Source organism: Biomphalaria glabrata, chromosome 4 (assembly GCF_947242115.1).
Source record: "Biomphalaria glabrata chromosome 4, xgBioGlab47.1, whole genome shotgun sequence".
In the NCBI taxonomy this organism is placed as follows: domain Eukaryota; kingdom Metazoa; phylum Mollusca; class Gastropoda; family Planorbidae; genus Biomphalaria; species Biomphalaria glabrata.
In genome coordinates, this window is record NC_074714.1 from 17407399 (window position 1) to 17421392 (window position 13994).

The window sequence follows — 13994 nt, forward strand, 5'->3', positions numbered from 1 at the left end:
TGCAGGACAGGTCACTGTACTGTTGGCTCATACCTTTCACGGTTATGGCCAAACTTCAACTCACAGTACCTCCGCAACAGGGAAGAATAGAAAACCGTGTCTCATATATTCTTTTTGACTGCACCAGATTGCTGATTTTGTCTCTATGTTTGGGAAACCACAAATTCTCCACCTGAATGGTAACATGTCACAGCCCTAAGCAAAACAGCAGGGTTTCTGTTTAGGGCTTTTGCAAGAGAGGATTTGAACCTCTCAAGCCCTCACTCAAATGGCGTTTGATGATGAATTAACTAATAGGTTAATTTTTTAAATTGATTCTCCTTTTGTCAGGTACAAGAAATAATTGTTTAAAATTTTAACTTAATCAGAAATTGTGTGCTGGAGAAATAACATGTACAACCTTTTTACCAGACAAACAGTGAGTTGATATAAGCTTTGTAAAAAGTACAGACCTTCATCAACAGATGTCTTAGAAATATAGTGGTATGACAAAACAGAAAACACCTAAGTGTGGAAGATTGGTGGACAATATGTAGGTGAAATAGAGAAGTATAGAGGTGCAAATTAGAAAGTGGAGATGGATTAGTCAAACCCAACAACAGAGTTAGACAGTCCTTACAGTGGAACTCCCCAGGGCACAATATGCAGAGGAAAAAGATTTATAGTTTGTCCATCAAGGTTTGAGGTTTGATAATGACCACTTTTGTCATCCAGGGGGCTGAGGGCTTTGCACTGGGATTTCGTGCCTCCTCATGTGACTGGTGAGACCTATGTGACCCCAGAATGTTCGGCTGCACACTGAGCAGGTTATTCCAGCTTTTCTTTTCTGGCGCTTTTCTTCTGCCATCACTGTTCTCTTTTCCTCAGCAATGTGTGCGCCAGTTTTCACAGTGCAATGCCATGATGCTTTGTCATATGCTTCTGTCACCCAGGTGGCTGGGTTAATGCTAAACACTTTCAGAGAAGCTTTGAGGGTGTCCCTAAAGCGTTTTCTTTGTCCACCTTGTGAGCACTTTCCTTCCCTTAATTGGTCATACAGGAGTCGTTTAGGGATGCTGAGGTCTTCCATTTTGCAGACGTGTCCTGTCCATTGCAGCTGGGACAGCATCAGGATTGTGTGAATGCTTTGTAGGCCTGCTCTTCGAAGGACATCAGTATCTCATATTTTTTCTTGCCAATTGACATTCAGTATTTTGCTTAGACAGGTGATGTGGAAGTGGTTCAGTTTTTTTTGCATGTTTTCTGTATACTTTGCAAGTTTCTGAGGCATAGAACAATGCAGAGAGGATGACAGCTCAATAGACCCCTAGCTTTGTGTTTGTGGTGATACCTTATCTGTTCCAGAAAAAAAAAAAAAGATTTACATAATGCTGATCTAGGCCTACCTTAATTGTGTCATTCCATACAAAAATAACTGTTCCACCTTTTTCCTGATTTATAATTCTTGGAGTGACAACCAAGTCTGAAAAAAAAAATTGCTTGATGAAATATTAAAAGTCATTTTCAATATTACTGAGAAAAGTATTCTTGGCTTATTTCATGCGTAATCTTAAAAAATATGTTACTGTGTTAGCTATTTAGAATGTTTCCCAAAGGAAGATATTGAAAAGTTTTAGTGAGAGTAGGCAGCCTTGTCTTACTCCAACTGTGATTTTAAACCAGTCCCCAATATTAATGCTGAAGTACAATGCACTAGTGGCCTTCTTGTAGTGGTTCTGGATTACTTTTATTATGTTTTTATTTGTGTTGTACTTTTCCAAAAGCTTTCTTTGGAGGTATTTTTCACAGAGAATTCTAAGGTTTAGGGTTTGTTCTGTTGTGCTGTGACCTTGTCTAAAACCCGCTTGATATAATTTTGTCTGCTATTGGTTTTAGATGATTTAATATAATTTTTAAGAGTACTTTTCTGGGATGGCTTATGAAGCAGATGGTGTGATAGTTTTGACAGATTTGTAATATATTTCTTTGGAAGAGTGATGATGAGTGATAGGGTCCAGGGGTTTAACATGGTTTCTCCTACTGCCTGTAGATGTTCACCGGGAGTGTTGTCAACTCCTGACAATTTTCCCTTAATTTCTCTGCTGATTCTACTTCCGAGTAAAAATTTGGATAATCGTCTATGTTGGATATTGCCGGGACATTTAGTAACTCTGTATCTCCTGAGATTTCAAAGTTGTACCCCCTTTTCTTGTACTTCTATCTCCTATGTTGTCGTTCAAATTAAGTAATATGTCTTTTATTTATTTATTTTGTTTGATGAATATTTAGATGGTACATGATTTTCTATGTTTTTAAGAAAAAAGAAAATTTTCCTGAGGTCAACAACTGGTAGGTTGTGTTAGGGAGGATGACAGCTGGATATTCTAGTATTTCTACGTCTACAACTACAAGTACAACTATAGAGTTCCTTAGAGTTAGAGTAGAGTAGTTAAGTCTAAGACTAAGTCCTAAGTCGACTTTAACTCTTACAGTGCGGCGTTACTCTCAGCAAGTAAATCCCGGAAAGCTTCATTTTTTTTTCTATCAAAATAATTCGCACTGAAAGAGTTAATAAGTAGACTAGACTCTAGAAGACTAGGCTAGACCTACAATACCTAAATTAGGCTAAATACTTAAAAGCATAATAACTTAGATCAAATTTTTTAAAAAAAGTAGATTAAGTCTTAAGATTTAAATAATAATTAAATAGTTAATAGTGAGACGTGTGTTAGTGAGTTAAAGTTAGTTTAGTTAGTAATAGTAGATTAAGATTTATATAAATTATAATAAATATAACTTATAAGTAGATTATCTACTTAAAAAATTAATACTTATAATAGATCTAGATTCTAAGTTATAAAATAGATCTACCATGAACCCCGATGCTCTGACGATAATTATAAATAAACTGTGAAAGGGATATTAATAAATCGCTTGTGGTGTGGAGCTCGAACATGTCGAGCCGTAAGTAAACTAGATCTACCAGATATAGAATAGATCTATATTTTAGATCTAGTAGACCTAGATCTATAGACTAGATTTAGATCGATCGAGTCTTTTGGTACGTCTCATTTGTAAACATCACAAGGTACAGTTCACGGAGTCATGTTTATCTTTTTTTTTTTTCTTAGACTCTATATCTACGTAAATAGCTTAAATTTTAGCTTTAAAGATATTGTCACGAGCCGAAGCGTAAATATTTCGCCAGCAATATTTATTCTAGATCTTGATTTAGATATTGATCTAATAATATTGATACATCATTTAAATTTGTTAAAATATCTTTTTAAAAAATATAATAAATATAGCGTATATATATATATATATATATATATATATATATATATATATATATATATTTAAAAAGAATCTTTAATATTTTATAATGTCATTTAGATCTAATCTATAGATTATAGATCTAAAGGGTCTAGAATATATTCTAGATGTCACTTTGTTTTTACTCTAAAATCTGGCCAAAAAATATCAACTTTCATTTTCAACTATAACCGTAACGTGCTTTAGTTTATTATCTAGACTAGTCTAGTCACTAGACTCTTTTCTACCTAGATTAGATCTAGATCTATAGACTATAATCGAAAATAGATCTATTTAGATTTATAATAAATATAGATCTAGAAATCTATATGTTACTATTATATTCTACTACTATTAATTATTTAGTATTAGATTCTAGATCTGTTAGAGTCTAGAATCACAATGATCTAAATCTATTAAATCTAGATCTAGATCTAGATCTATAACTATAATATAATTAATAGTCAGATCTACTCTAGAAATAGTAGAATCAAGTATCATAGTTACGATAGTCGATAGTATTCATAGTAATACTAATAGTATGCTTACTAAGTTACTCAGTTAACTAAATTATTAACTGTCTCCTGGTCGGGATTATCATTATAACTAATATAACTAAATTAACTTTATTAATCAAATTTTCATTTATTTTGACTGCCAATTTAAAATTATAATTAAAATCCTACTTAGATCTAGTATTCTAGTTTCTAGATCTATAATATTTTATAACACACTATCCAAAATTAATAACTTGCACTTTCTAGATAAGCATCTAGATTATTCTAGATCTATATATACTATATAGATATATTTTTTCAGGTGTTTTCCAAGAAATGAGTGAATGAACAGTAACTAGAATGAGGTATGATAACAAAAGTTAATAGATCTAGTATCTAGTATGTATGCAAAATAACAAAGTTCCTGGGGTTTAAAATTTAATGATTTACTCTTTACTAAGAATCTTGTTTGTTTGTTGTTTTTTTTTTGTCTAGTTTTTTAAGAGATCCACCCTTATCTTTGTCTGTAAGTGTACTTGTGTAGTGACAGTGTAGTCCAAATGATAGGCCACTAACGGTGAGGCTAACCAGCTTCCTCCAGGCCAGGCTTCTTGGTACTGGGTGAGTCTCTCCAACTGTCCCCATGTCTTGCCCATCTCTGCTTCCAAACCTGTACTTGGTCCAGATGTTTCATGTACCGATGATGGTAATAGTGGAAATGTAGGTCTTCGGCCTGATGGCTTCAAGATCACTCTGTCCTGCATCCTACACCTTCAAACAGGAGTTTAGCTACTTATTTTTCAGCCAGGCTTGGGACAATCCTCTGCAGAGTTAGGGTTTAAAATTTAGCAACTTACTTGTAAGTTTCTTTCGTTTTTTTTTCTTTTTATAGATCCACTAGAATTTTCATTTGTTCAGAGATGCTTTTTCCTGTGAATAAAATTGATACAATTAAAGTAATTAAACAATAACATTTTATTTTTTCCTGAGCATGACCCAAGTAATTTTAATTTTTATAAAAACAATTTCAACAAGCATTCAAGAAATGTCTTTCTTATCTGGAGTTGTTTGGGCTGATTATTGAATCATCATAAATTCATTTTACTAGAAACAAAATTTTTTATTTTAAAATCACCTTTATTAAAAGATAATTGGGCAAAGACTTTTTTTTAACCTTTTCATGTTTTTTATTTTTTAAAAAGTTGTTTCTTTTTTATTACTACTTGTAACTTGTTGAAAATTGAAAACTTAACTTTTAAATGGCCTGTTTCTCAAGTCTGGTGTGTAAGAAATTCTGAAATATTTTGTTCCAATATTTATAACAGTATCACTACATATATTATGTAGTAATTGAAAAAAACATATTTACAGTAAATTTAAGTTAAATATTTAACTAGAGATAATTCCATTCCAATTCAATTTGACAATTGTTGAATGCTTTTGTTGACTTTATTTATTTTTTTACTAATATTTTGTATGTATGGTAATATATAATGTAAAGAAAAATTTGTTATATTTTTTTTTTACCTATACAGTGTTAGCTATAAATTACCAGAAAATTTTAAAGAAATTGAGCCGGGTAATATAAAGATAAATGAAGATGATGAAGTTTACTTGCTCAGAGTGCCAAAAGGTGTAAGTAGATTGTTTAATCAGTTAAAACAGTATTGAATGATTGTTTGATGTAGATGCTGGTACAACACTAAAACACCACAATTTTATCAGCACAGTCATAATTATTATTTTTTTTTTTATAATGGGATTAATGAGATATATTAAAAAATAAACCTACAACTATACACAAGCTGTGTTGACTACAAGTGGTAGGCGATATTGCAGTATTTTAATCTTTACAGACTTCACATTTGGGTTGAGCGGTGGCTTGGTGGTTAAGCTCTTTGCTTTTAAACCTGGGGTCCTGGGTACAAATGTCTGAATTTCAGAATTTTTAGGGTGCCCCTGAGTCCTCCCAACTCTAATGGGTACTTGACTTTAGTTGGGGAAAATAAAGCAGTTGGTCGTTGTGCTGGCCACATGCTACCCTGCAGTACTCTTTAACTGTTGGCCAATGAAGCAGATGACCTTAACATCATCTCCCCTACAGATCACAAGGTATGAAAGGGTTTACTTTAGACTTCACTTTTATTTCAAGAAATGTGGAAGAGCGCTTTTTTTTCTTTTTTTTTTTGTTAATTTAGCCCTAAGAATTCAGTGATGCCTTTTGGCATCTATCCATTTCTTATGGGTAGTGTTATCTAAATAGGATCTGCTCATGAAAAAAACAACTCTACTTGTATTTTTGATCTAACCCTAAATTTTACTTAACTCAATAATTTACTTTCAGTATGATATCAGCAAGATAAATGGCATGGAATTTATTCCTAACCAGATCACAGAAATCGAAGTAAGTGTTTGTTCACTTTGAAGTTTACAATAATATAGATACTTTGTTACTTTGCTATGCATTATCTCATGGAAATGTTTTGTGCATTAATTATAGATGTCGCCCACTCAGCAGTTCCCCCCTCTCCATGCATCTGATCTATTCAAATGAATGGCAAGAGCCAATATAGTTTGGGATCAGTGATATTACAGGTTCTGCCAGGGTGTGGCAGGGTCCTGCTAGCTGCCTAAGGTTCACCAGCTGCTAATTTTTTCTTAGGGTTGACTCCCGAAGCCCTTTGCATGTTTGGGAATAGCTGCAAGGGGTTTGAATTCAGAGTTTTCCTTCGCTTAGGTGTGTGTGGCCAGCCTGGGCTAACAAGCACCTCCTGCTGAAAGCTTACTGGCTTAGGCGCTAGTTACTCCCTTTACCCCTTCTTCTATTAGTGATAAACAATTGTTAGAGGCTATTTGAAATGCATGACATTGAAAGCATTTTATAGATAGTATCTATAGTGCTTATTTCAAGTACTACTGCCACATATTTTATTAATAAACTACAATATATATAATATATAACAATAAAAATAGATAATGTTATATGGTTTGATTATATGTTCCTTTCAGTTTATAAAGTTATTGCTTTTATTAAGCTTAAATTCATTTCTGATTCTGTCATATTCAGATATTTTTAATTAATTTGGATAATTTATAAATAAAAAAGTTGCTATATATATACAAAGTGCCAAAGATTTAGACTAACTGCACAATATATATATCAATATTAAATATGAAATAATTAAAACTTTTGAATCTAAGACAGCTTTTATATTTTTAAATGCACTAAGTACTAAAGAAAATGTCATAGATCTTTATAGTTGTTGATTATTATTGCAAATGAATAAAGTTGAATGACATACACTTTTAATTTTACCTCTACTTATAAATAGGAAAAGGAGGAACAAAACAAACTAATCAGCGTGTATGAACTGAGCTCTTTTGCACAACAGGTGACTTTCTCTTTTCAGAGTTAGTTACTTTTATTTATTTATCTTAAAAAAATATATATTTCCAAAATCTTTTTTATGGTTTTGTATGTTATTTATTATCTTATGATCACTGAAATTATTTAAGATAAAGAACACTAACATCATTGACATTGCTTTATTATATTATAGAACAACTTTTTTTTTTGTAATCTGTAGCCTCAAGATATTTTACCTATAATCAAAAACAAAGATAAAGTTACATTAGGTAAGTGCTATAAGTAAAAAACAAAATTATTCATTCATAAGGCGAATGTATAATTCCATTGTTCCTTTATTAGACATAGAACTTTTTTTTACGTAGGGTGTTTCTTTTGCCACACAGCCATTTAATGGGAAACTAATTGTTAACAACTTATAGCAGGAGTGGCCAACCTTTTGCTTCTGTGTGCCAATTTTGTTCACATCTTCTTCAGATGCTCCACTTTAAATTTGACAAGTTTCAGTCTTGTAAAGTATGATCATTTGTACATATGTGTAAAGTAGAAGAGGGGATTTATGAAAAAGAAAACAAATTAAGTCTTGTCTTTGTTAACATTTTTAATTTGCATATTTATAATTTTAATTTATTATGTCTTTATGATCTATAGTCCAATAATAATTTATGAATACTGTTAGTAGTTTTAAATTTAAAAAAAAAATTCACCTACAGGAAATATATATATTATATGTGTATATATATATTATATAAAGTAGCTCTGGCTATAACATAAGTCTACTTTACTGTCACCAAATCTGAAATATTAAGAGTCTATTACACGACCACAGTTTGTTTCTGATAATTTTCATGGATGACATGTTTTCTCCCATCATTATCTGACTGGCATAAATTATGGGCAAATTTTCTTAGTTCTGTAAAATGTTAACATGTCAATGATCGCCAAAATGAGTCATTCATATGTATTTGGTATTGAGGAAATTCATCGAACTCCATTCAGTTTCATGTTATAGGAGCCTTCAGAATATTTCGCTAAGTAAAATTTGATAGTGAAATGCAAGCATGCAGTCTTCTTCATCTGCAAAATCTTCAATACTTTTAAATGTGGGGATCAAATCAATTTTTTGTTTGTAGGAAAGATAAAAAGTTTTTTTAACTTTGTTTTTGAATGAGTGACATAATTTACAAAGCTAGAAATCAATGTGTCCTTGCTCTTTGCAATGCAGTTTTAGTTTTAGGTCATTGATATGTCAAATATCATCAACTAAATCAATTTAACCCCCCCCCCCCCCCCTTTTTCATCACACAGAAGACTTCATTTCCTCGGCAGCACATCTTTCTCTTCTACAAAGTAACAAAATCATGCGCAATATTTTTCAGTTTCCAAAATCTTCTGAGACCTTTTCCTCTACAAAGTTAACGCACCTGGAAATAAAAGGATCTTCATGTATAAAGCAATGATATCTAAAAGAGGATAATCTAAAATTCTTTTAACCAAGATTTCAGTTCCGATAACTCCACCAGTCATTTACGGTTTAGTTTACTTATAAGTTAACTTTATTTAATTGATGATTTCCTAGACATGACTTTGCTTCCTCAAATATGTCTGATTGTCTGGTTTTTCTTGAGAGTTACTTAAGGCCATTATGTTCTTTAAAAAATATTGAAATTATCACCATTTTTTTTTTCTAATACTGAAAAGTTCAAATAGGTAACATAGAAATGTCCAAGGCTAGCAAAAAAAAAATAAATAAATAAACAACATATAGTGTATGGAGTAATCTTTAACTGAACTTCTGTGTTACCCATGCTAGTATTTGTGAACGTCTTTGTATTATCGTACTCTGTGAATTGTGGCCAGTCTGTACTGTGTTATTGTGTGTCAGTCATGTTTAATTGAAATAAAGCCTTGTTTCTAAGGTTAAGAGTTGATTTACTATATTACATCCTTTATATCAATTACTAAAAAAAAACAGATGTTCAGTGTATTTGGGTCTGATTAGTTTTATTTTGGTTACTTTGGTGTCATAATAGCTAGTAAATAAAATTCCTGTGGCATATTTTTTTAATAAAAATCGGTTATTATCATTATTTGCGAAAGGCCTGCTTAATCTTTATTTTTTCTCGGGGTAAAATGTGCCACTTTGGCACATGTGCCATAGGTTGGCCACCTCTGACTTACATCAACTAACATCTTTATTATTAAAACAATAAGCCATATATATGTATATATATTCTTGATCTATATGCTCTTAACATATAACTCATTGACAAAAACATCCAGACACTCTCACAAATCATGCTAGTAACTCTCTTAGCTTAACCAATCAGGATTTCAACAATGATCCACCACCTGCAGGCTGCTAAGGTCACACACCTGTCAGTCACCAATGTGACTGATATTATTATAATATGAACATAATCTTTTTGTTAGCTTTTTTTTTTTTCTAATTTTAATAACCGAACTTATGAAATAATAAATGCACCATTCTAAATTTGATAATGCTTTCAAAATAATGGTATCGATTAATTGTTTCAAAATTTTATTTGAAGAGTAAGCAAGCTAAATAAAGAGACCATATTATCTTTGCTTTATTGACTTTTCATGCTAAGATGCATAAAGACCAAACTTTTCATTTGTTTTAAACAAAATTGACTCTCACAGGTCCACAAATTAATGGTATTTTAAATGTGAGTAAATCATACAAATTACCACCTTCAACGTTGCTGTCAGAGCTTGATTCCACACAAAACAAACATGTGACCATGCCTGAAGGCCTGAGACCTAGATTTGTGCCATTTGGTTCAGGTATTGTTTATTACATTTGATATAATGTATTTTGTATGTAGGCTTCGTAACATATTTCAATATTCTTTAGTTTTGTTATTACATTTGATATTAATGTATTTTGTATGTTGTCTTCATAGCACTATTTCAATATTATTCTTTAGTTTTCATGTGCATTTTTTTTATAAAGGTACTCCTCACAAAGTAATAAAAAGTAGAAGGAAGAAACGAAAACGCTCCAGTATTGCTCCAACATACCTTGAAGGTTCTATGATTTTTTTTTATTAGTTTCTACTTATCTAAGTTTGCCTTTATGGTAATCAGCTTATTGTGAAGTTTTGATCCTTCAATTTTATATTTTTTTAGGTTGAAACTCTTTAATCCAAAAAAACTCCTATTCAAAAGGTGGTGTCTAACACATAAGTAAAGAGTAGTAACTCTTTAAAAAAAAGTCTGTAAAAAAATATATATATATATTTAAAAAATTCCTGGGTAAACCTTCTATGCAGCAGCAATGGCACCTATTATTATTATTATTTTGCTATACTGTTATTGTACAGTAGTTACGCTGAGGTTGTCAATTGTAGTCAAACTAAATTTTCATTTGATTGGATCAATAAAAATTATCTTATCTTATACGACCTAGTTAAAAAAAAACTGACACAGCAACAGGAAGTTACCAGCAGTTAGTACTAGTTCTGTCCCAATAGTAGTTACTGGTATTGAATTGAATAGCATAGGAATATAAGTAGCTTTTAAATAAACATAAATAATATGCTTTAGGAAAGTATTGTTTATTAGCTTTTTACTCATCAAATTATATGGTATAAAAAAGCAAGGTTATATTTCGGTTTAGATTGGAGAAAAATCAGAGTAATTACATTTTTTTAAAATTCTTTAAAAAAAAAAAATAACTAGATTTCTTTACTAATTAGGAAATAGATTTTGATATTTTCAGCTATATGTATGAAATTACAGCAACTTTGTCGCCAAGCTGTAAAGCATAACACTAATTTGAGGGCCACTAGAGGGATTCAGAACTTTTTATATTTGACTTAATAGACGAATTGTCTAAGTAACCTAAATACTTAATTTAATTAATTAATTAACTAATCCAATTCACCTTTTCAATTAGCTTAGTTAATGTTATGGCACGATTTGGAATTTATTATTTCTTTCGGAAATAGGGAAAGTTTTGACTTAGTGACAATGACGTGACTAGTAAAATAAGGATAGGGTTTTAAATACAGAACAAAATACAAGTCAACGTAAACAGAGATACTTTCAGGACAACGTAGAAATAAGTCACATTTTATGAACATTAGCTGACATTTGATGGTTCCCTTCATTGCTTATAAACTTGTTCAGCATTTAATATCAGCGTCAACTAATTTCTATTGATTGTTCGGCCTTTCGTTAGTATTATTGGATTCTGCATTATGTTGAGTGTTACCTCCATTTGGTTTATTTGTATAAGACATCGCAGAAGCGTCTAACAATAACTAAAACTAAATTTACTGAAGTAGCTAAAATATAAACTAAAATATGTGTCTGCAACTTTACATGTCTAAATATATGATTGGTAATAAAACAATTTTTTTACTTCTTCCTTTGAAAGGCAATTAAACACAAAGTGAGAGCAAGTCATTTTTCAAAATGGATACATTTTAAAGATCTATTTTAAACTTATATTAAATTTAATTTCAGCAAAAAAAAAATACTATATACAAACTGTATTTTATATGCCTAACTTACTTTTGTTTTGTTTTTTTCAATCTATCATGTTCAGAAAGTTTAGTAGATAGTAGTGGTGATCATAAGAGGAAAAAAGTGAAACTACAAAATACGTTTGTAGAGTTGAGCATCAAGAAGGAACAAGTGAAGGTTGAAGAGTCAAGTTTAAACAACAATTCTCCGACATTGGATAACAGTCATGACACAGAAGACACTCACATTCACAAAAAGAAGAAAAAGAAGAAAATTAAAACTGAAGAAATGTTTTGACTTAATTAAGTTTGATTGTGATTTATTTTGACTTCAAACAGATGATGGATCTAAAGACGTTTTAAAAGTTTTCTCCAGAATTATGTTGATAATATTTTGTGTGTGTGACTTGGAATTATTTGTTTAGCCTCTAGATACAACAAATTCTATGACAAAACCAAATGACTCTTTCAAGAAGTTATTCTAAAATATATCACAGATGTTAGAAAATTTGTGCATTCTTAACACTGACTTGGTGTACTTGGTGTTTTAAGTTCATACAGGATGGCAGGGGGGTGAAGGTGGGCAGGTCTGTTGTGGCTGCAGTGTGAATCATTTACCATTCAGCCATTACTTATTTGCTTTGTCCTGTTTATAGTTACCCTTTCAGACATTACAATTCATAGAGCAGATGATGTAAAGGTCATCTGTTTCTGTGGCCCACCATTTTATGAGGGTGTCATGTGGCCAGCACAATGACCAACCGCCTTTACATTCCCCAGCTAATGTCAGGTACCCATCAGAGCTGGTTGGACTCAGAGGTTAGGGTTAGGGTTAAAAATTAAAAATCCCAGGATTTGAAATCGGGACCTTGATTTGGAAGCCAAGTACTTTATGACTCAGCCACTGTTTGTCCTGTTTGTTATTATTTAATTTGTTTCTGGTTTATTTTATTCCTTTATGGGAGATATGCACTAATTTATTTCTGTATTATAAGTTAAGCATCAATTTGCTATAATATTTAGTAAATTTCTGATTTTGTACAGGTAGATGGATGTTTAAAGTAGGATTATTAAGCATATCAAGTTACATTTACAAAAACAAAATGCTTGATATCAATTTGGTTCGGTATAATTGTTGAGTCCTGATAACTTGACACTCAATAACTACTATAACTAAGCCACAGGGTGAGGAAAAAAAAGGTTTTTGTTTTCATATGCTTCATACTTTAAAAAATATTTTTCTGAGGTCTGCATCAGCTAGATTACTGCAGTCTTTCTTAAATTACATGCTTTTCCTTAGTTAAACCACACTCACCATCAACCATTTCCAAGAAACTCTTGCAACCTTCAGTCCACATTGGGCAAGTTTTCAGGACTCTCTGTGTTATAATTAATGTATATTGTTGAATAAATAAATATGAAGTTTTTCAACTTTTTTTGTATACAGAAAGTGTATTATGAGGTTTTTCTGTGGGTTATCGTATTTAAAGAGGAAATAAATTAATTGCAAAATTAATTAAAAAAATAAAGTTCCCTTTTCAGACCATTGGGCAGATAATGTAAAGGTTATCTGTAACACAACGACCAACCTTCTTTACTGTCATCATTGAGAAGTACATAGAAGTCTAATTCATAAAGCACTGGTTATGAGTGTGTATGTTTCATGTGTGAATGTTCGTATTTGCATCAATATTGTTACAGTGGTTACAGGAGGTCAATTGTAGTCAAACTGAATTTCCATTTGATGGGACCAATAAAACTTATCTTTACCCCAACTTATGTCAGGTACCCTTTAGAGCTGGGTGAACTCAGGGACACCCTAAGATCCTGACATTAAAAATTTCTCCAGGATACGATAGCTAAGCACTTTACCGCTCAGCCACCGCGCCTCATGCTAAATTAATGCATTTTAGTTTTCCTTTATTTTATAAATTGTAATTTAAAAATAAACATTTGATACAGATTTTAGATTTCAAAGTCTCACACTAAACATTAATAAAAAAAAAAGGTAATTTTATAAATGAAAAGAGTGCTGCTAAAAAAAATAGTGTTAAGTCTATAGTTGGTGAGTAGGCAATTTCATACAGTACAGGTACATCCAGTAATAATAGAAATTTTAAAAAATCAAATGTGATGTCCATCTGATATATCGTAGCCACTACACTTAAGTTAACAATATCAGGGTTATCACACATGGTCTAGTATTGTCACGTTTGCATACATCCGTAAACGTGGGCGACCAGCTGCTCTCCTGCCTTCTATTAGATATACAGAATGTCTTGTGGAAGTCGACCTACTGGCATTCTACGAACAACAAATGGAAAGTGGTTTGAGTGCTGGGAC

The 13994-nt window shown here is 31.5% G+C and overlaps 2 protein-coding genes across 3 annotated transcripts in view; one reads left to right on the top strand and one right to left on the bottom strand.

Moving 5' to 3' along the window:
* Positions 1–3129, bottom strand: part of LOC106052985 (gamma-secretase-activating protein-like) — a 41341-nt gene extending 38212 nt beyond the window's left edge. Inside the window, exons 1-2 of the mRNA XM_013208464.2 lie at positions 2851–3129; positions 1386–1462 (exon numbers count right to left, since the gene is read on the bottom strand). Of these exons, the coding sequence (XP_013063918.2) occupies positions 1386–1462; positions 2851–2935 (162 nt within the window). The 5' untranslated portion in view covers positions 2936–3129. The remainder of the gene's footprint in view (positions 1–1385; positions 1463–2850) is intronic.
* A 305-nt stretch (positions 3130–3434) lies between these two features.
* Positions 3435–13082, top strand: LOC106052996 (uncharacterized). Of its 2 annotated transcripts, none has more exons than XM_013208472.2 (9): positions 3435–3487; positions 4114–4156; positions 5327–5426; positions 6136–6195; positions 7124–7183; positions 7379–7427; positions 9823–9966; positions 10136–10210; positions 11735–13082. In XM_013208472.2, the coding sequence occupies exons 2-9, from the start codon at positions 4152–4154 to the stop codon at positions 11947–11949; spliced, it is 708 nt and encodes a 235-aa protein (XP_013063926.2). In that variant the 5' UTR covers positions 3435–3487; positions 4114–4151; the 3' UTR covers positions 11950–13082. The 2 variants fall into 2 exon arrangements, with proteins under 2 accessions (XP_013063926.2, XP_055883809.1); XM_056027834.1 differs by lacking the exon at positions 3435–3487 and adding an exon at positions 3731–3833.
* Positions 13083–13994: the final 912 nt, after the last annotated feature.